The sequence below is a fragment of the Mustela erminea genome, chromosome 5 (assembly GCF_009829155.1).
Source record: "Mustela erminea isolate mMusErm1 chromosome 5, mMusErm1.Pri, whole genome shotgun sequence".
NCBI classification, from domain to species: Eukaryota; Metazoa; Chordata; class Mammalia; order Carnivora; family Mustelidae; genus Mustela; species Mustela erminea.
The window spans coordinates 64,894,208-64,916,839 of record NC_045618.1 but is presented as its reverse complement, the minus strand read 5'-3'; the positions used below and the strand labels follow the sequence as shown (position 1 = coordinate 64,916,839).

Below are 22,632 nucleotides of genomic sequence, written 5' to 3'. Positions count from 1 at the left end.
TCAGTTAAGTGTCTCACTCTTGGTTTTGCTCAGGTTGTGATCTCAGGGTCATGAGATCAAGCGCCACCCCCCTATCCCCCCCCGGCACCAATATGGCTCCAAACTCAGCACAGTCTGTCTGCTTTAGTTTCTCTCTCCCTCTCCCTCTGCCCCTCCCACTCGTTCTCTCTCTCTCTCAAATAAATAAATCTTAAAAAAAAAAATCTCATTATAAAGCAGAAAGACTGCATGTCAACAATTCTTGAGTGCTCTTACTGACAATTTCATATTCTGAAATCAGAGAAGTGATAAACATTTGAATCATAAAATCTGGATTTGAAAGAGACCAAAGATTCCATTCACACTGTTATATGCTGAATTTGTGTCATGCCCCTCCCCCCCATTCCCAAATTCATATGTTGAAGCCCTAACCCACAGAATATAACCATATTTAGAAATACGGCTTTTAAGCAGTAATTAAGTTCAAATGGCGTCATTAGGGTAGGCCCTAATCCAACCATGAGTGGTGTCCTTATAAGAAGAGATTACAACACAGACTACACGAAGGACTGAGAGGTAACTATGGCAGGACCCAGCAAGAAGGCAGCCGTCCAAGTCAAGGACAGAGCCCTCAGAAAAAAACCAACCTGATGACACCCTGATCTTGGACTTCTAGCTTCCAGAACTGTAAAAAAAATTTGTTTTTAAGCCACCCAGTCCTTGGTATTTTCTTATGTGCAATCCGGGCAAAATTATACAAACCCTTATATTCATAAATTAACAACCTATGTTTGGTTTACTTATATACTCTCGTGGCTAATTTATACAAAATTAAGATTAGAATACAGATTAAAACTTGTTAACGATATAAAAATATAAAAACGGGTCAGTGGTGATAAAATGGCAAGTACTAAGAGCCACTAATCCTAGAAATCGTAATAGTAACAGGAGAGCAGTAAAGTAGGGTGATACAACATGAGCAAGTTTCAAAAAGTCAGACTCCTGAAACAGGGATGAAAGCCATGTTAGATACCTTAGAAACGACTACAGCTCAAAAGAGAAAGCAAGAAGGTTTGTCTAAAAAGTTCAATTCTAGCCACGTAACTTTAAAAGTCCAAAAGCAGACAAAAAGGAACAGTATTAAAGAAACAAAAAAGGCAGCACAGGGAGTTGTCTAACTGATTTGGTTTTAAAAAGGACACTTGTCGAGATAAGAAATGTAGTTTATCATCTACTCAGACTAAAGGAGATGAAGACATATGCAAAAAGTACTGCGGAAAAAAGTTCCTATAAAAAGAGTAAGTTTCAGGAAGCTTTGAAATGATGACAGAATATAAATAAACAACAAAGTAAGAAGGTAGTATAAGAGATTCAATCTTATTTGCTTTCATCATGAAGAGTTTTCCTTACACAAGATGGCTGATGCTCTTAAGACGTTACCTAGCTACTGAGACAAAATGGTATAGGACAAAGAACGTAAGTATCAGAATCAAATAAACCTGGATTTAAATCTCAGCATCATTGCTTATTGTAGAGGCAAAAGTGCATAGTGGGTTAAAAGTGTAGGCTCTGAAGCCAGGGTATTTGGGTTTCAATTCCAGTGTTGCCACTTAAAACTAAGTAACCCTGTGCAAGTTATTTAATCTTCCTGTGCTTTTGTTTCCTTACCTGTAATACACAGACGATACAAGCTACTTCCTTTGTTTGTACAGTTTAAAGAAGTTACTACACTTAGAGCACTAAGAACACTGTATGACACATTCTAATTGCTCAATAACTGGTAGTAATTACCTTCCATTTATTCTTTATTATTCGTTTTTATTATTTTTTTATTATTCCTGTACATTTATTACACTTATTATTGTTACTGACATATGCAAGTTACCTAAATTCACTAAGCCTAAATTTTTCTCTTCTATAAACTACCAAAAAATACTTATATGAATTAAGGAGATAAAAGGTATAAAGCAATGAATAAATATACTTAATAAACATTACCTGCCAAACCCTACCCAAATTTTGAAAAAGACAACACTACTTAAGATACTGAACATAAGCAAGCACTGTATAGATTCTCAATAAAACTTTAGAATATATTATCAAAGAGATGATTTAATGACAATGAGGTAAGAAAGAAATAACAATCAGAAGCCAGTGTAATCTCAATAGGAATAATACAGGACAAACTAATCATTTAATTTACTTCTAACACAGGGTTAGTAAACAGGGGGCGGGGGAGAGGGGATGACAGTGCACCTTGATTTTAGCAAGACATTCCAATATTAATTTTCATAACCCTACAGGAAAAAAAATCTGAATGATTAACAGTACAATTAAATGAATTTGAAGCTGCAGGAAAACTCTTGCCCCCCAAATTAGTGAACAGACATAAGTTTGCAAACAGGTTTTTAGTAGCCCTATCTTATTTAACATCTTTAAGTAGACATTAATGAAAAATGCAAGATTTTGGTTTAAAAAAAATAAAAAGAAAGAAACTTGACGGTAATTTCTATACGAAAACCCTGAATGTGTAGCTGATATGGGCAAAAATCTGCTAACCAACAAAGATGTATCTTACTACTAAAGGAGAAAAAAAAAATCATGATATGTTATACGATAGTGCCACATTAATACAATCAGAAATCAGAAGACAGAGGAAAAACCCACCCATCCAGACTTTTTTTTTGTAACCAAAATCTTGCATTTTTCATTAATGTCTACTTGAACACATACAATGAATAACAATATCGCTATCTTATATATAGAGTATATTAAATTTCTCAAACTGCTTTTTCTGTTTGCCATCTAATGTAAAAACAACTCTGAAACAGATAAAGCAGTTAGAATTAGTCCCATTTTACTGTCTTCTTGAGGTTCAGAGGGATAAACGAGTTTCCTCAGATCAAGTTGGTCCAAAGTATGAATGTGGAAAATGTGACTCTTAGTCAGTGTCCATTTTTTCTTTAATAACTTTTTCCTCTTGAATAAAGTAATACATTGTCATTGTAAAGTGTTAGAAATCAGAAAGAGAAATCACCTCCCTAAACACTGTATTAATATTAACAAGAAAATTTAACTTTTCTTTGAAATGAAAAAAATAAAAGTGAGAGAACTCACATAAATATGGAAAAATTTTTTACTTTTCATGATACTATGCTGAAAAAAAGGCTAAAAGGATCACTTAAGTAGAATAAATGTTTTCTTGAATTCTTTAAATATTTTTCATGTTATTACTCTTAAAATGACATCAAAATGTACACATTTCTTAATCTACTAGCAATATTAAACTTCTCATCTTTGCATGCCTAAAGAAAACAATCTAAACTTTAATTTTAATGATGTAAGTACAAGGTAAAACCATTACCTTGGGTGTGCTTCCTTTAATGAATTTTTTAATTGAAGACAACAAGCCGGTTTCATTTTTCGGTGTTTTTTCTCCCCCTGAAGGCAGGCTATCATCGACCTCTGAATATTTCCTCTTTGCTCTAGCAGTGCGTTGTGTTTGGATTTGATTTGACTGCTGAGAAGCTTTACGTGTTCTCAGCCTCATCTTTTATGAGTGCCACATATAAAACTGTAAGAGAAAAATAACAAGGGTTATTATAATTAAACCTAGCCCACCAAAATGTGGCCCAGCTTATATAAGAAAAATTTCTTGGTCCAAGTCTCTAGGGGATTAAAATGAGGAAGCAACATTTTAAGCAAAAGGTTGCTTTAAAGTTTTACACATTATCCCAAGTAACCTTCCCCCCAACTTCTAAAATAAAAATAGGAGTAACACCAGGGTGCCTGGGTGAGTCAGTCTTAAAAGTTAAGCACCAAACTCTTGATTTTGGCTCAGGTCATGATCTCAGTGTTGTGAGATGGAGCCCCATGTCATGCTCTGTGCTGGGTATGGAGCCTGCTTAAGATTCTCTCTCTCCAGGGCACCGGGACAGCTCGGTTATTAAGCGGCTGACTTTGGGTCAGGTCATGATCACAGGGTACTGGTATCAAGCCCCATGTCAGGCTCGTCAGGCTCCCTGCTCTGCAGGAAGCCTGTTTCTCCCTCTCCCACTCTGCCTACTTGTGTTCCCTCTCTTGCTGTGTTTCTCCACCAAATAAATAAAACCTTAAAAAAAAAAAAAAACAAGACCCTCTCTCTCCCTCTCCAAAAAAAAAAGACTAACACCAAGAGTGGGCATACTCTTTTCACAGGGCTATACTGCCTCCACCCCTGCTGACATCATCTTTCATTGAATCATTCACTCAACAAGTATTTATTAAGCACTTGACCACATTCAAGGCACTGAGCTAGGCTGAGCACCTAGTAAATAGTAAACAAGGTTTCTGACTTCTGGAGCTCACAGTGTAGTGGAAAAGCCCTCAATGAACAAATTAATTACAGGAGCATGATTCTTTTTTTTTTTTTTAAGATTTTATTTTTTTATTTGACAGACAGAGATCACAAGTAGGCAGAGAGGCAGGCGGGGGGAGGGGGTGGGAGGGGAAGCAGGCTTCCTGCTGCCAGGGCTCCATCCCAGGGCCCTGAAATCATGACCTGAGCCATAGGCAGAGGCTTTAACCTACGGAGCCACCCAGGCGCCCCCCTCCATGAGCATGATTCTAATCATCAACAATCATACAAGTGTAAAAAGAGCAGTTGGATCATTCAATTTATTATGATCAATCGATCTTACCACACATAATGAAAACTTTAAAAACTGAATTCATGTTAGAAAGAAAATATGAGGCAATTTACTTAGAACTCTCTCACTTTATGGATGAGAAAATTAATGGCTGGCAAAACTGTAGGAAGACACAGCAGTGGTTAAGTACATACCCTAAATTAGAATCTGAAGTAGAAATACAAAAATTACCACACTAAGAATTAAGAAATGTGAATTCTAATCCTATTTCAATCATAGCTAAATTACAGTCAGTTGTTTTTTCACCTGTATAAAGAATATATTCACCTTAGCATCCTGAGCCTCAAAATGAAAAGGAATTAGAAAAGGCTATATAAAGTGCAGAGAACAATAATGCTACTCACAACAGTGAATGCATTCACAGAAAAGTCTAACTCCACTTAAGCATTCTAAACTCCTAAGGATGCAGAAATTCCTCGCAAAGGATAGGGTCTTCACCGACCAATTAAGAAGCTTAAGACATTGTGTCTTTACACAATGTCCAAAGTTAACAGTCACAGAGAAAAAAAAAAAGAAACTTTTTGAAAGTTATATATATATATAATCTACTCTAACAAAAAACCTCAAATTCAAAGGATTCACCAGAGGAGTCACTAAATAAAACAACCGCTTTTTTCCTAGCAGCAAATGGTGCTCAATTTTAAGCTGCCATCCCAAAATAAAAAATACTGCCTTTTCTCCTAGAGTCCATGTTAACCTCTAAAGTGATTTATCATTCAAGGCATGTATTATTTACTTTAAAACCCTATTTAGAGCAGATAAATGTTGCCTTAATTCCTTAGTTATTGAATACAGCATGCCTTAGAAAAGGAAAATTCCCATATAGAAAATGCAAGAAGGGAATTTCTCAAAACTATGTTTAATCAATTTCTGTTAATTTTTTTTTTTAAAGATTTTATTTATTTATTTGACAGAGAGAAATCACAAGTAGATGGAGAGGCAGGCAGAGAGAGAGAGAGGGAAGCAGGCTCTCTGCTGAGCAGGGAGCCCGATGTGGGACTCGATCCCAGGACTCTGAGATCATGACCTGAGCCGAAGGCAGCGGCTTAACCCACTGAGCCACCCAGGCGCCCCAATTTCTGTTAATTTTTGAAGTTATTTCAAAAATATCCAAGAATTGGGGAACCTGGGCTGCTCAGTGGGTTAAGCCTCTGCCTTCGGCTCAGGTCATGAACCCAGGGTCCTGGGATCGAGCCCCACATTGGGCTCTCTCCTTGGCAGGGAGCCTGCTTCCCCCTCTCTATCTCTGCCTGCCTCTCTGCCTACCTGTGATCTCAGTCTGTCAAATAAATAAATAAAATCTTTAAAAAAATACCCAAGGGGCACCTGGGTGGCTCAGTGGCTTAAGTCTCTGCCTTCAGCTCAGGTCATGATCTGAGGGTCCTGGGATCGAGCCCCACATCAGGCTCTCTGCTCAGTGGGGAGCCTACTTCTCCCTCTCTCTCTGCTTGCCTCGCTGCCTACTTGTGATCTCTCTCTCTCTCTCTCTCTGTTCAATAAATAAATAAATAAAATCTTTAAAAAAAAATACCTAAGAATTAATCTATCTTAAGCCGAGAATCATTAAATGGAAATCATAAAACTTTATGAAATAATACATTGATCTAAAGTAGATCTTAAAAGACCAGAGGCCTATAAGTAAGTCCAGTCTTATGAAGTTTGGCTGATTAAAATTTAAATACTTACGGTCACCTGCCACTAGAATGGTAAGAATGAAAACTATAACCTCTGCCCATGAGAATCAAAAAGTCTGGCAAGTAAGTATACATATCATAGTGTATATATAAAGTCCTAGATCACTCCACATGAAAAGAGTGAAGACAGTTCTAGGAAAGGTTAGGAGAAAGGTCCTTTAAACTCAAAAATAACCAGTGGGCATTTACTTGAAAGAAAGACATTCAAAGAAGGAGCTGAAAAGTAGGTTTTTGTCCATTCCATTAGTGAATTGTAAAAGGTGTACTTGATAGATCTTTTTAAAAGGCCTCTGGGAGACAAAATGGCCATAAGAGGGACAGCCCTGGAGGTGACATGGTGCCAGAGCATACACCTTTCCTGAGGGCTGTGCAGTGCGAACAAGTAAGTTCACAGCCCAATCCAACAAAGGCATGTTGTCTTTTCTTGCCATGGCCATGGAGATGTGCCAGTAAGGCCTTTGCCCTAAAAGGCAATTCCAACATTTCACAGCCCTGACCCTGAACCTCCAGAGGGCTGCCAATGGCACAAGGCCGGTCAAGCAGGTCCTCCGTCCTGACAGGTGCGACAATGAGCACTCCATGCCTACTAGCACAACCTCCTAGGATGGCCACCTCTCCTGGTTCCTCTGCGCTTTCACCTTCAAGCTCTGCTAAGCAGAGGCCCTTGCATGGGCAGAGAAGCCATCAGTGAGCACAGTGCTGACCGGTCGAAGTGTTTGTGGTGGCAGAAGAATGTGTTCTGTGTTCTAATTTGCAGGCTACAACGACCCAAGTGTGGTACCACAGGGTATGTGGAGAAAAACACATGCAGTCCATCTAACAGAAATGAATTCAAAAGCTGCCACTCAGCTCTGATGGAAAAACACATATTCTGGAAATCTGAAGGGGCCATCGTGGGTGTGGCTTTGGTATTCACTTGCTTTGTTCATCAGGGACTGCGGGACAAAAAAGCTCTGGATAAAGCCAGGGAGCAAATCAAGTCTATATAGCTACCTTCTACTCTTTAAAGTGGTCTTAGCGATTGCACCTCAGACAGAGGCAGTACAATGAATGGACCCTGAGATCATGACCCAAGCCAAAGGCAAGGCTCAACCCACTGAGCCACCCAGGGGCCCCAATACCTCATTTTCAATAATGAATAGATCAATAAGGAAATCAAAGACATGAACAAGTCTCTTGACCTAAGAGACACATACAGAACACTCCACTCAGCAGAATCTATAACATTGTCCAGGATAGACTACATGTTTGGACACAAAACAAGTATCAATAAACTTAAAAGGACTGAAATCATACAAGTATAAGGTCTCCAACCACACTGGAATGAAATTAGAAATCACAAGGAAAGAAACCTGAGAAATTAACAAATACGCACAAATTAAACAGCAAACTCTAAATATGTAAGCACTGTGTCAAAGAAGAAATCACATGGGGAATTAGAAAATTCTTCTGGAAGAAATGAACAAAATTACAACATACAAAAACTTATGAGATGCTCCCAAAACAGTGCTCAGAGGACAATTTATGTAAATGCTTATTATCAGAAAAAAGACCTCAATGCAATAACAAACACTTCAGCATAAGAAACTATAAAGAGGAAAACAAACTAAACCTAAAGCAAGCAGAAGGAAAGAAAGAAAGAATAAAGCAGAAATAAGTCAAATAGATTATTTAAAACACAAAGCAGGGGCCCCCGGGTGGCTCAGCGGGTTAAGCCTCTGCCTTTGGCTCAGGTCATGATCTCGGAGTCCTGGGATTGAGCCCCGCAACGGGCTCTCTGCTCAGCGGGGAGCCTGCTTCCTCCTCTCTCTCTGTCTGCCTCTCTGCCTATTTGTGATCTCTCTCTCTGTCAAATAAATAAATAAAATCTTAAAAAAAAAAAAAAACACAAAGCAAAAAGAAATTAATGAAGACAAAGATTTGTTCTTTGAAAAGATAAATAAAATTGGCAACCTTAAATTAGATGAGCCAAGGAAAAAAAAAGCCTCAACCTATCAAAGTCAAGAGTGAAAGATGGGTCATTAATACCAACCCTACAGAAATAAAAACAATTTTAAGGGAATACTATGAACAACTGTATACCAACAATTAGATAACCTAGATGAGATGGATAAATTCCTATAAAGACAAAAGTAAAACAGGTTCAAGGGAAAAAAAAAAAAATCCGAAGCCTCATAATAAGTAGAGACTGAATTAGTGATGATTTTTTTTAAAAACCTCACAGCGATGCCTGGCTGGCATGCAACTCTTGATCTCTGGGTTGTGAGTTCAAGCCCCACTTTGGGTATAGAAAATACTTAAAAATAAAATCTTGAGGGGTGCGGGGACCACCTACAAAGCAAAGTCCAGTACCAGATGGCTTAACTGGTGCATTCTATCAAACGTTTAAAGACCACCAATCCTTCTCAAACTCTCCAAAAAACTGAGGAACACCTCCCAGACTCATTCTATGAGGTCAGTATTACTCTATACTCAAGTCAAACAAAGACATTACAAGAAAAGTAAAACTACTAGTCAGTATTCCTTGGGCACATAGATGCAAATATCCTCAACAAAAAACTAACAAACTAAATCCAGCAGATTAAAAAAAAAAAAAACAAAAAAAAAACCTTTTTTTTCTTCATCTTATCCATTTTTTTTCTTTCTTCCTTTCTTTATTTTTAAAGATTGTATTTATTTGTCAGAGAAAGAGAGAGTGGGAGAGAGAGAGCACAAGAGGGGGGAGAGGCAAGCAGAGGGAAAGGGAGAAGCAGGCTCCCTGCTGAGCAAGAAGCCCAATTCAGGACTCCATCCCAGGACTATGGGATCATGACCTGAACTGAAGGCAGATGCTTGACTGACTGATCCACCCAGGCATCCCTCCAGCAGCTTTATAAAAGGAATACACATCAAAAATAAATAAATAAATAAATAAAAAGCAAGAAAGAAAAGTTTAAAAAAGGAATAAGGAAGATGCATCATGACCAAAGTAGGATTTATCCCAGGGATGCAAGGCTGGTTTAACTATGAAAAATGAATCATAATACACCTTATTAAGAAAATAAAAAATTCCGGGGCGCCTGGGTGGCTCAGTGGGTTAAGCCGCTGCCTTCGGCTCAGGTCATGATCTCAGGGTCCTGGGATCGAGTCCCGCATCGGGCTCTCTGCTCGGCAGGGAGCCTGCTTTCCTCTCTCTCTCTGCCTGCCTCTCCGTCTACTTGTGATTTCTCTCTGTCAAATAAATAAATAAAATCTTGGGGCGCCTGGGTGGCTCAGTGGGTTAAGCCGCTGCCTTCGGCTCAGGTCATGATCTCAGGGTCCTGGGATCGAGTCCCGCATCGGGCTCTCTGCTCAGCAGGGAGCCTGCTTCCTTCTCTCTCTCTCCCTTCTGCCTGCCTCTCAGTATACTTGTAATTTCTCTCTGTCAAATAAATAAATAAAATCTTTAAAAATAAATAAATAAATAAATAAATAAATAAAATCTTTAAAAAAAAAAATTCCATATGATCATCTCAAAACATGCAGGGAAAAAAAAAAGAAAGCATTTGACCAAACCCAACACATTTTCACAATAAAAATACTAAAAAACCTGGCAATAGAAGAGAACTTCTTAAACCTGAGAAAAGGCATCTACAAAAACCCCACAGCTAACATCATACTGTATAATGAAACACTACACGCTTCCCACCTAAGGTCAAGAAAAAGACAAGATTATCTACTCTCACCACTTTTATTCAACATTTTACTGGAGATTTATGCCATGGAATTAGAAAGACAAATAAAGAAGAAGTAAAAGAAATTCACATTAGAAAGAAAAAAGTAAAACTATATCCAGAGGACATCATATTGTATGAACAACCACAAAAGGAGAAACCACAAAAGCAAAAACTAGATAACTTGACTTCATAAAAATTAAAAAGACCTGAGAAGACACTTCATAAAAGCTAAATGATTGGCCAAAGGCTTATGAAGTGATGCTCAATATAATTCACCATCAGAAGCAGAAGCTGAAATTAAAATAGCATACTAATCCACATTTACTTGAAAGGCAAAAATTAAAGAGACTGACAATAATAAATGGTAGCAAAGATGTGGAACAACAAGCACTCTCATATTCTCCTGGTGGGAATGTTAGGTTTTTGGTAAATTTCTATTCAACAACACCTCGCCCCTTGATCCAATAATTTTTTTCACTTCAACTTTTTATCTAAGAGAAATGTAAACTGTCCACACCATACTTTTACAAAAATGTTTAGACAGGCTTTATTTACAGTAGCCTCAAACTGGAAAAAGAGAAAAGCGAATACTGTGGTGTTTTCATGTATTAAGATAATAATCAAAAACAGAAAACAATTACTATTGTCATTAACAAGTTGAAAGAACCTGACATAATGCTGAGCAAAGGCAGACACAAAAGAATACATATTTGAATACACCAATAGAGAAATTCTGTCAGAGGCAAAAATAATCTAGGAGAAACAAATCAGAATAGAAGCTGTCTTGGGGAAAAGAAATGACATATATGTGATGGAGTGTGGATCTGTCAAAACTTACAGCTAAAATCTATTTATTTCCAAGTATATAAATTTTAACAAAATAAACAAGTGCAGAAAGTTTTTATGAACAATACCGGGTAGCAGGAAGTCGGAGCGGGTGGGGATACAGATCTAAAAGACAGACAAAAATGTTAGTAGTACTCAAACCCAGTGATGGTCATATGGCACTTCATAATACCATTCTGTTTACTTTGTGCATATGTTTGATATTTTCCATTAAAAGAGAGAAGCAACAACAAAAACCTGGACTACCAGAGCTACCAACAGGATTCAACACTGAGAGAAAACTGAATTAAGTCAAAATAGAGTAGGACAGGATCAAATGAGAAAAGCAAAGAGAAAATCTAGGAAAAGGGAGGCAGAGGAACATAAACTAAGCAACCTCAAGAGAGCAATCCTCCATATTTTTGAACATAGAAAGTAACAGAAAGCTCCAGTAAGTCAAAAAACTGTCTTGAGCCAAAAGTCCTCCTAAAAGTTCAAGAAAACAAATTACACATTAAAAAGTAACAGAAGGGGCGCCTGGGTGGCTCAGTGGGTTAAAGCCTCTGCCTTGGGCTCAGGTCATGGTCCTGGCGTCCTGGGATCGAGCCCTGCATCAGGCTCGCGGCTCAGTGGGGCCTCTCTCTGCCTGCCTCTCTGCGTACTTGTGATCTCTGTCAATAAATAAATAAATAGTTACAGAAATTAGTCAGATCCCATACAGTGAAAAGAAAAAAAAGAGAGAAGCAAAAACAGAGAGAGAGAGAACAGAATAAAACCCCCAACTTTTGGGGGCTATCTGGCTGGCTCAGTTGATAGAGTATGTGACTCTTAACCCTGGGATGGTCAGGAGTTTGAGCCCCACACTGGGCGTGGAGCCCACTTTAAAAAAATAAATAAAATACTGAAAGAAAATTTTTTAAACCCCTAACTTTCTACAGACAATAAGACTATAAAAGTTAAGTCCACAAAAACAGATCACAACTATATACTATTTCCAAGCAACCTTAAAGACATTGATACTAAACCACTTAACCAGGATTTGAAGAGAGGGAAATAAAGTGAAAAAAATAGAAAAAAATCATTTCAGAAATAGGCCAATAAAGAAGGAACAAAGAATTAAGTGAACACAAAAAAGAAAGAATATTTTCACACATTAAAAAAGATTCAAGCAGTGCCTGGCTGGCTCAGTCAGTGAAGTATGCAACTCGTGATCTCAGGGTTGTGAGTTCAAGCTCCATGTTAGGTGAAGAGATTACTTTAAAAAAAGATTCAAGAGAAACTGGTAAATACTGAAAAACAGATCAGATACTCAAAAACAAGAGAACTTTCCAGAAACAGAAAAAGTCTGAAACCATGTATTGAAAGAAACAGAAAGGAGAATAGCAAATGTGAAGAAACAGTCTGATACGAATTACAGAACTTTACTGAACTTTAAAGAGGGGAAAATCCTTTATCATCTAAGCCAGATGTAGCAAACTTTTTCTTATAAAACACAGTAAACATTTTACGCTTGCAGACCACAGGGTGAAGGTTAAATGAAATTCCAATATCAGCCTAGACCATGCTCATTGGTTTCAATACTGTCTATGGCACTGCATAGCAAGAGCATCCAAAAACAGTATGTAAGTGAATGAGCATAGCTGCTACATACAATAAAACTGTGTTTACAAACACAGGCAATCAGCCCATGTGCAGCAGTATGCAGAACCCTGATGTAGACATGCATTATAAATGACTTTATAATGGAAAAAAACATCAGACTACTCTAAATTTTTCAATAGCAACACTTTATGCCAAAGAATGGAGCAACATATTCAAAATAGTCAAGAAAAGAACATGTAAACCCAGGATTTCATATCCAACAAAGATAACAAGAATAATGGCCACAAACTATTATCAATGAGCAAAAACTCTAGGAATGCTGTGCCTATGGAGCCCTTGCTAAAAAATCAGAGCATCTGAGAAAACCCAATTGATACAGATACTGCACAAGAACTAATGGTGACTATCAAACATACAACATGTAGTTACTCATACAGCAAAAATAAAATGAAGGGGGCGCCTGGGTGGCTCAGTGGGTTAAGCCGCTGCCTTCGGCTCAGGTCATGATCTCAGGGTCCTGGGATCGAGTCCCGCATCGGGTTCTCTGCTCCGCGGGGAGCCTGCTTCCTCCTCTCTCTCTCTCTCTGCCTGCCTCTCTGCCTACTTGTGATCTCTCTGTGTCAAATGAATAAATAAAATCGTTAAAAAAATAAAAAAATAAAAAATAAATAAATAAAATGAAGGTTGAAAGAGAGAAAATATAGTATGTATATTCTCTGACAATGTAAATATACTTACCTACTTAAAAAACTGAGGGGGGAATAGGAAGAACACAGCAAAGGGTGTATATATGGCTTCAATAATCATATATAGGATAATAGCACTGGCATTGCTATTGTGAGACTATTATGAGATAAATCTAATTTAGTATTTAGATTTCTAATTCCAGGTCTGTCATCTACTGGGTCCTCAGGAACCTAGACACAGTATGGAACAAGAAGACAAGAGACAGAGAGGAAGTTAAAAATAAAATCCCTGGAATTCTGACTATGGTCAATAAATCTCCCCAAAAAGCAAGCACTCAGTTAGACAAAATAACAAAAACCACCATTTCAGTACTCTAGAAACCAATCAAGACACTTTAACACTCTGAGAATGCTTATAAAACTGCTCAACTTTGAGTAAGAACCTTAGGAGTCTGTGTCATTCTTATCCGGGGCTGCTCTATTCCTGAATCCTCCACCTCCAAACTCAGATGGTCTGTCAGGCTGAGAGGACTGCCAACTTTGAGGTCACCATAAAAAGAGACTCATAAGATTTAAAGCAGTTGGGCAATGACCACACTCAGTGGTCACCAGTATAAGTAACAGTTTTGGTGTAAGTAATAATTTCTATGGCAGGCAAACTATGAGGGCCAACAGCTCTAATAGCCTGAAGTTGCAGGGGTGTTGGGACAATCACATTTCTGGCTAAGGTAGTACACAGGCACAACAGAGACCAAAGAGGGCCCCACCTATCCACATACTGAATCTTGCACATCAGAATTTTTTAATTTGTAAAATGTTTGCTAAGTGAAAGTAAAAAATGACACTAAATTGTCATAATGACTGGTTAAATTAAATGTTTTAATTATATGTATGGACTACCTTTAGTTCCCATTTTGTTAAACGCCTATGTATGCCCTTTCCTCATTTTTTCCTCTAAGGATCAAAACGCGAAAGTTGAAAAAGACTTTAGTTCAACAACCCAACCAAAGCAGTAATCTTTCAGGTAGTCTTCCTGTCTAAAGATAACCTAGAATGTGCTCAAATACTTAAGGAGACATCAAGTCCACTACTTCCCAATACAAGTATTTTAAAATGTTAAATGAGGTCTAACCAAAAAAACTTTTAAAGTGAATTGAATAAAACCCGCAATATACTTGGGTGCTTGGGTGGTTCAGGTCATGATCCTGGAGTCCCCGGGTTGAGTTCCAACATCAGGTTCCCTGAAGGAGCCTGCTTCTCCTGCTGACCTCTTTCTCTCTCTCTCAAATAAATAAATAAAATCTTTAAAAAAAAAAATGCAATTTATCAATAATTCCCTTATTTAATAAAGAAGAATTTCTAGGGGCACCCGGGTAACTAAATCGGGTAAGCTTCTGACTCCCGATCTCACATCAGGTCTTGACTTCAGGGTCATGAATTCAACCCCACACTGTGCTCTACACTGGGCCCACAACCTACCTAGAAAACAAATAAACAAAATAAAGAATTTTTAAAAAGAATTTAACTCTAGCGATTGGCTAAGCGTAACTTTCCTTGTTGTAAGTCCAAAGCTTGAAATTTTTTCATTTTAAAACTTAAAAATTTTTATATAACTTTTTTATTTGCCAATTATGGCTTAATTTAGAAAAAGATATTTGCATTATTTGCCCAACTCCTCAAAATAATGGAACTATATTTAATACTTCAAAAAACACTTATATATTCAAATATCTCAATAAATATTTGCTAATTTAATCTCTTGGCATTTCTTGCAAATTACTAAAATCCTAACGTAGGGGTGCCTGGGTGGCTCAGTGGGTTAAAGCCTCTGCCTTCGGCTCGGGTCATGATCCCAGGGTCCTGGGATTGAGCCCCACGTCAGGTTCTTTGCTCAGAAGGAGCCTGCTTCCTCCTCTCTCTCTCTGCCTGACTCTCTGCCTACTTGTAATCTCTATCTGTCAAGTAAATAAATAAAATCTTAAAAAAATAAAATAAAATAAAAAATAAAATAAAATAAAATCCTAAAATAAAGGTTCAAATGCCCATCTTACTTGAATATTGAAACATAATCTAAACAACCACACTACCAAAGCACTGTAAAAAGTATTGTGTTAGTTTTCTAGTAAGTCTCCTGTCCACTCCAGAAAACCAATCCTTTTCAAAAATAAAGTACCTACATTTACCTGAACATGGAAAAAGTTAAATATATTAACAAACATCTGTCCTTTATTAATTACTAGGTGCAGGGCACTGTCCTAAGTGCTTTCTAATACATTATTTCACTTTTAATCTTTCAACAACATAAAGTGGAAATGATGTGGAAAAAATGGCAGAAGTGTTCTAAGAAACAATTTCCATGCAATTTCAATAAAAATAAGCGACAATGGTTTATTTACCACCAAGAAACTAAAAAATTTTAATGATTTTAATTTCCCATTAGCCTCTCAAGTTTGTTTTTCCCTCTGCTCTTTTCTAAATACATAGTCAGTCATTCATAAGTGATTTTCCTGCTGAACCCCTGTCTATACAAAGCCTTAAAATAGGGTTAACTTACAAACAGCTGTGTTTACAAATTGGCAGTTGGAAGCTCAAAATAAAATTTCTCATAGAAATAGTGTTACAAATGGGGATTACAGTTCCAGGGTAGGTCCTATGGCATATTTTTACCCACAGTGTAACTGAACAGAAAAACCTAGGGGAGTCTTGATGGCTTAGTTTGTCAAGTGTCTGATTCTTGGTTTTGGCTTAAGATCCTGGGATCAGCCCCAAATCTGGCTCTGTTCTCATTGGGAAGTCTACGTGAGATTCTCTCTCCCTCTCTCTTTCTCTACGCCCACCCCATCTACCCTTCCCTTCCTCTCTCTAAAAATAAATTTTGAAAAAAAATTTTGAACCTAAACAATTATACCAACAGTGTGGAAAACTATATTCCTTCCATATTTCTACACCAAGCCTATTGATAGTAAAATTATCCATCTCTAGTGCTGGGGAAACTGAGCATCCAAATAAAAAAATGAAACTAGATTCTTACATTATATACAAAAATTAACTCAAAATGGATCAAAGACCTTGAGTTAACACTATAAAAGTCTTAGAAGAAAAAGAGGACAAGCTCATGACACTGAATTTGGTAAAGATTTCTTGGCTGTAACACCAAAGTACAGGCAACAAAAGAAAAAAAAGATAACTGAACTACATCAAAGTTAACTTTTATGCATCAAAGGATACTATCAACAGTGAAAAGGCAATCAATGGAATGAGAGAAAATATAAGCAAACCATGTATCTCATAAGGGCTTAATATCTGAATATTATATATCCGAATATATCTGAAAAACTTCTACAACAACAACAAATAATCAAACAACCCAGTTCAAAAATGGGTAAAAGAGTGGCGCCTGGGTGGCTCAGTGGGTTAAAGCCTCTGCCTTCAGCTCAGGTCATGATCCAAGGGTCCTGGGATTGAGCCCTGCATCAGGCTCTCTGCTCAGCAGGGAGCCTGCTTCTTCCTCCTCTCTCTGCCTGCTTCCCTGCCTAATTGTGATCTCTGTCTATCAAATAAATAAATAAATAAAATATTTTTTTAAACAATGGGTAAAAGACTTGAACAGATATTTCTCCAAAGAAGATATGTAAATAAGCACATCAAAAAATGCAACATCAGTAATCATTAGGGACATGCAAACCCAAACCACAATAAGATACCTCTTCACACCCACTAGGATGGCTATAATAAAAAACCAGAAAATAAGAGGTGTCAACAAGGATGTGGAGAGATTGGAACTCTTGTGAACTGATAAGAATGCAAAATGGTTCAGTCACTGTGGAAAATACTATGGCAGTTCCTCAAAAAATTTAAAATAGAATTACTGTATGATCTAGCAATTCTACTTCTAGATATATACTCTATAAAGAATTGAAAGCAAACAGACATTTGTATAGCCATATTACCAGCAGCATTATTCACAATAGCCAAAAAGTGGAAGCAAAAGTGTCTATCAACAGAGAAGTGGAGGGGTGCCTGGGTGGCTCAGTCAGTTGAGCATCTGCTTTCAGTTCGGGTCATGATCACAGGGTCCTGGGATGGAGTCCCATATTCAGCTCCCTGCTAGGTGGGGAGCGTGCTTCTCCCTCTCCTGCTCCCCCTGCTTGTGCTCTCTCTCTGTCAAATAAATAAATAAAATCTTTAAAAAAAAAAAAAAAACAGGTAAGCAGATAAAATGCAATACGAATATACAATGGAATATTATTCAGCCCCAAAGAGGAAGTAAATGCAGCAATATGCTACAACATAGATGAAACTTGTTAACATTATGCTAAGGAAAATAAATCAGTCACAAAAGGACAAATAATATATGATTTCACTTACATGAGATACCTACTCAAATTCAATAGAGATAAAAGTAGAATAGTGGTTGCCAGAGCCTGGAGGAAGGAAGGGAAAGAGGGCTATTATTTAACAGATACAGAGTTTCACCTTGGGAAGAAGAAAAAATTCTGGAGATGGATAAACAGTGGTAATGGCTGCACAAGATGAATGTACTTAGTACCACTGAACTGTACATTTAAAAATAATTTAAGGGCGCCTGGGTGGCTCAATGGGTTAGGCCTCTGCCTTCAGCTCAGGTCATGATCCCAGGGTCCTAGGATCGAGTACTGCATGGGGCTCTCTGGTCGGCGGGGAGCCTGCTTCCCACCCGTCTCTGCCTGTCAAATAAATAAAATCTTTAAAAAAAAAAAAAAAAAGGTTTCAAAGGTGAATTTTGTTTTCTATATTTTACCACAACCAAAAGGGAACCCTACAGGTCTCCATCTAATCCCTTTCTCTGAGCTACTATGAAAATGTAAGGTAAAGGATTCCAAGAGAGTGAGAGATGGGGACTCTGGAATAGGAAAACAAAATCCCTTATTTTTTAACTTTTCAACAAACTACATGGGGAAGAACAGAAATGCAGAAAAGGGGAAAGGAAAGTACAGAAAAGGGGACAAGTAAAATCTGCCCCCATACTCTGCTGTTTATATATTTACTACTTTTAAGAACTGACAAAATAACCCGTACCAAAAAACGGTGGGGTTGTCAGATATAAAGTACCAAAACAGTTCATCTAAATTTGGGACAAAAAATTTTAATATTACCTGGTTTTTCTGGGCCTTTCATAACAGGAAATGGAATGGAAGGATAAGCAGGATTGGGAGAAAGACAGGTTTGGGGGAAAGATAAAAAAATTGTAAAGGAAGGGCTAACCATAAGGTAGTTTGGGGGTAACCGCAATACTTAGGGAAGAGGAAAAAATTTGCTCTTCCCGCTGCATGTTCCATCCGGCACCTCAACCTTCTGCCCTCGCTGGCTGTCAGAGCAATGATTACAGTGTTCTATCATCAGGCGGACCCTGCAGCACCAGACCCCGAAATATCAGGTCCCAACAGGGACTAAACTATGGAAAAGGCAGAGGAGTTTATCCCAAGCAACCTGAGAACAAAGAATTTGTAGGACAGACAGGAAAGCTCCTCTAATTGTGGAGTTTTGCCTAAAGATCCATTTTTATACATTAATTGGGTTCTGCCTACACAACAGAAAGTTGTGAGGAAAATGCTACCAGCCTAACAATTTAAAAAACTGGGTAAACTACAAAATCAAACTTTTCTTGAACCCATCAGAGAGCTAAGGTCACAGGACAACCAAATAAATATTCAAGAAAAGACAACTCCCTCCTAGGAAAGACAGAATGTAAGCGCTGGCTCACCTACAGCAGAGCATGGGAAAAGACAATGGGGCCAAAAAAGCAGGTAAAAATAATTCATCTAAATTTGTTAATAAACTCCTTAAGGCAAAGTGGGCTGGCATAGAATGTAGTACTCCTGGGAGCCCTAGACACAATAGGGCTCTATATTTGCAGTATCTTTGCCACAGACCTCCACCAGGTACTCACAATATATGGGAACATATGATTAGAAAGAATCTTCTGTGGAGCGGGGCTTAAGAGAAGAGCAGCTTCTACCAGGGGAAAAATATCAAAGCCCTAACTGGATTCTTCTCCCCTAAGGAAAGAAAACTTTAAAGCTGGGGGAAGAGCAGCCAGTCCAGTCATGTTCAAGGTGTAAGTGAAGACATTATTAAGGATAAGGGTAGAGTCAAAGAAAAACCCCTTGACCACTGTGGGAGGGGGCAGGAAACAGTTTTGGGCCCAGAATCTTAGTATCACTGCCTTCAGAGATCTCCTACCACTAAGGCAAGGCTTGGGAAACACATTTCTAAACAAGACCTGAAAAGGCCTAATTTAGCACAAAGCGGCTATCACTGACAGAGCCCCATTCCTGACGTCCAGAGACATAGGGCCTACCCTACGTTGAGACTGGACCAGGACAACAGACATATTCCTGATTCCACCCCCAGGTGAGCGAGCACAGATTAACGTAACAGTAATCTCCCACTGGAAGAGAATCAGGAATATCTACAGTCCACATAGAGGGGGGACAAAAGCACAAGGAAAGTCAAAAACTAAGAAACACTTTTTTATGCCTCAATTTCTAGCTAATGGACAAAGTACCACTAGAGAGGTTTGAAATCAATGGTGCACTTAAAATATTCTTTGCAAAGAAAAAATTTTTGCAACAAAACCAAAACTCAACTAATCCAGACCCCTACACTAAGAAGCCCGGTCTCTACTGTCCTATTCATGATATCTAGCATTTAATAAAAATACTGCAAGACACACAAAGAAGAAATATATATCCCACTGTCAAGAGACAAAGCATTCAACAGAACCAAAAATCACTGAGGACAAAAACAGAAAAGTCAATGAAACCAAAAGTTAATTTTTAGAAAAGATCAGTAAACTGATAAACCTCCAGCAAGACTGAGGGGGAAAAAAAGACACAAATTACAAATATCAGGAATGGAAAGGTGAAAATCACTACACATCCCACAGACATTACAGGAACAATAATGGAATATTGCAAAGAACTTTAAGCCCATATATTCAACAATTCAGAAGAAATGGTCAAATTCCTCAAAAAACATGAACCAACAAAACTCACAGGAGAATAGGTAACCTAGGGGCACCTGGGTGGCTCAGTGGGTTAAGCCTCTGCCTTCGATCAGGTGGTGATCTCGGGGTCCTGGGATCAGGCCCTGCATTAGGCTCTCTGCTCAGCGGGGAGCCTGCTTATCTCTCTCTCTCTCTCTCTCTCTCTCTCTGCCTACTGGTGATGTGTCAAATAAATAAATAAAATCTTAAAAAAAAAAAAAAAAAAAAAAAAGAATAGGTAACCTGAACAGTCCTATATCTATTTAAAAAAACTGAAATTATAGGAAAAGTGTCCAACACAGGGGTGAAGATGACTTCACTGAAGAGTCCTACCAAACATTTAAAACAAAAACAAAACAATGAATTAACACAAACTCTTTTAGAAAAAGGAAGGGAACACTTCTCAACTCATTTTATGAGGTCAGCATCATCCTAATAACAAAATTAAATGATACATATTAACTGGGCCAAATACCAATAAGAAACTGCCAATACTACACCTGCTATAACCTAGTAATATTATTTAAACTTAAAATATAAAGGAAAGAGTTCTGAACATGCACATATTGCTTCATCCCAGTAATTTTATTTATGTTAGAATTTAATATATCCTCTAGGTCTTCTGTGGAGTTCCACTAAATATGTTCTTTTCTATTATAAGTAATACAGAATAAAACAAGTAAAGATTGGGAAATGAGTACACTAGGGAAATAAATCCACTACTAACGAATGAAAATGGCACAGTTTAAGTAGATTACATCATAAAACAAACATAGCAATGGGGGCAATGACATGTTAAGCCTAAGAACTCATGACGTTGGGGTGGGGGATGAGGGAGTATATAATGTAAAACGTTTTCACTTTTTTCAACATTTAAACCAGACCTCATTACAGGAACAGAAAAAGCTGATTGCTCAGCAATCTAAAACTAGGCAATGAAGTTTGCTTTCCATTTACCTGCAGGCCAGCTAAAAGGTTTGGGAAAGAGGGTGGGGGCAGAGAAAGCCTATTCCAAATGTTCACTATCAATTACAAAATTAATTCTGCTAGTTTCTCTATCCCCTTTATATTTCAGACTCACATCCAGCAGCCTTCTCAACACTTCTCAACACACTCAACATGTGGCACCTCAAATTCAACTTACCCAAAACTGAACTCACTTTCCCACCCAACCCCCACATCCAACCCAAACCTGTTCTTCCTACTATATATTTTCTACTATATTCCTTTTTTTTTTTTTTAAGTTTATTTAAGCAATTTCTATACCCAATGTGGGGCTCAAACTCTTGACTCCGAGTTCAAAAGCCACATGCTCTGCAGAATGAGCCAGCCAGGAGCCCTTCCTATATTCTTGATCACAAGTAATGCTTCTACCATCTACCTAACCAGAAATCATCCTAAACATCCCACCCATTCCTCCTCTCTCGTCTCCTATGTCAATCACCACATCCTTATTATTTAATCTCTGAAACATTTCTTAGTCTTGTCCCCCTTTAAATCCATTCCTCCACACTCCACAAATCTGCCTGCTCCTCCTCATTAACTACCTTCAAAATAAAGATCAAACCCTGGTATTATATGTAAAACCCTATACAATACACCTCCCCCAAGTGTTTTTTCATTGCTGCCCCACTGTATGTGCCCCATGATTAAATAGTTTCCTGTCCACAATGTGCTGTATCTCGCTTCTGCTTTTCTCTACCTCAAACATTCTTCCAACTAAACTAATTCTTATCTTCATCACTGAAAGCTCAGCTCTAGTAACATGCACCCTGGTAAGGTTAGTAAACACTTCCACATCCCTAAGCCTAAAGTAAACCTATGAGTATCTCTATTTAAGCTCTCCACAAATCCTACTGAAATAATCCAAATATCTTTAGCTCCACTAGACTGTAAGAGTCTTGAAGGCAAAAATCTTATCTGTAACTCCAGTAACCTAGTACAAAAGAAAACTCAATCTCTGTTGAACTGAACCATAATTTTTCTCATTTTCCTCAGAGACGAGAGAATGGGGGGAAAAAAACTATGTCATTAAAACATAAACAATCCTCACTGCAGCAATCAATTCCTGCTCACAAAAAGAGGCCTATAAATAAAACTAAAAATGTTCCTTCCTCATAAGATTTCCTTCCTCTTCACAAAATCCCTGATTCCAAGCAATATATGAAGCAAACAATTACAGTTACAAATTATCTTGCGTTAAGATTATAATAATGTTACAAGCATAAACTCAATCATTTGCTACTGAGGTCTTGAGTTCACAAATTTCTATCAAAACAACAAAAGAGCACACTACATAAATAAAGGATTCCTAACAAATCAGCCAGTACTAAATGGATGTACATCCTTTAAACAAGTATTTGCTGAATAAAGCAGAGAAGAGGGAAATAAAAGTAGGTAATAAATATAAAGAAAACTAAAAACATCAGAAATCAA

The 22,632-nt window shown here is 37.7% G+C and overlaps 1 protein-coding gene across 6 annotated transcripts in view; it reads right to left on the bottom strand.

The window, feature by feature from the left end:
- CTDSPL2 (CTD small phosphatase like 2) overlaps nucleotides 1-22,632 on the bottom strand; it is a 78,934-nt gene that overhangs the window by 48,385 nt on the left and 7,917 nt on the right. For 3 of the 6 annotated variants that reach the window (XM_032343556.1, XM_032343552.1, XM_032343555.1), the window contains exon 2: nucleotides 3,344-3,553. The exons of 1 other annotated variant lie outside the window; for it this stretch is intronic. In XM_032343556.1, the coding sequence (XP_032199447.1) occupies nucleotides 3,344-3,529 (186 nt within the window). In that variant the 5' untranslated portion in view covers nucleotides 3,530-3,553. Of the gene's footprint in view, nucleotides 1-3,343; nucleotides 3,554-13,221; nucleotides 13,401-17,119; nucleotides 17,147-22,632 lie in introns of those variants that run through there. 2 more of the 6 variants (XM_032343553.1, XM_032343554.1) reach the window with 2 other exon arrangements.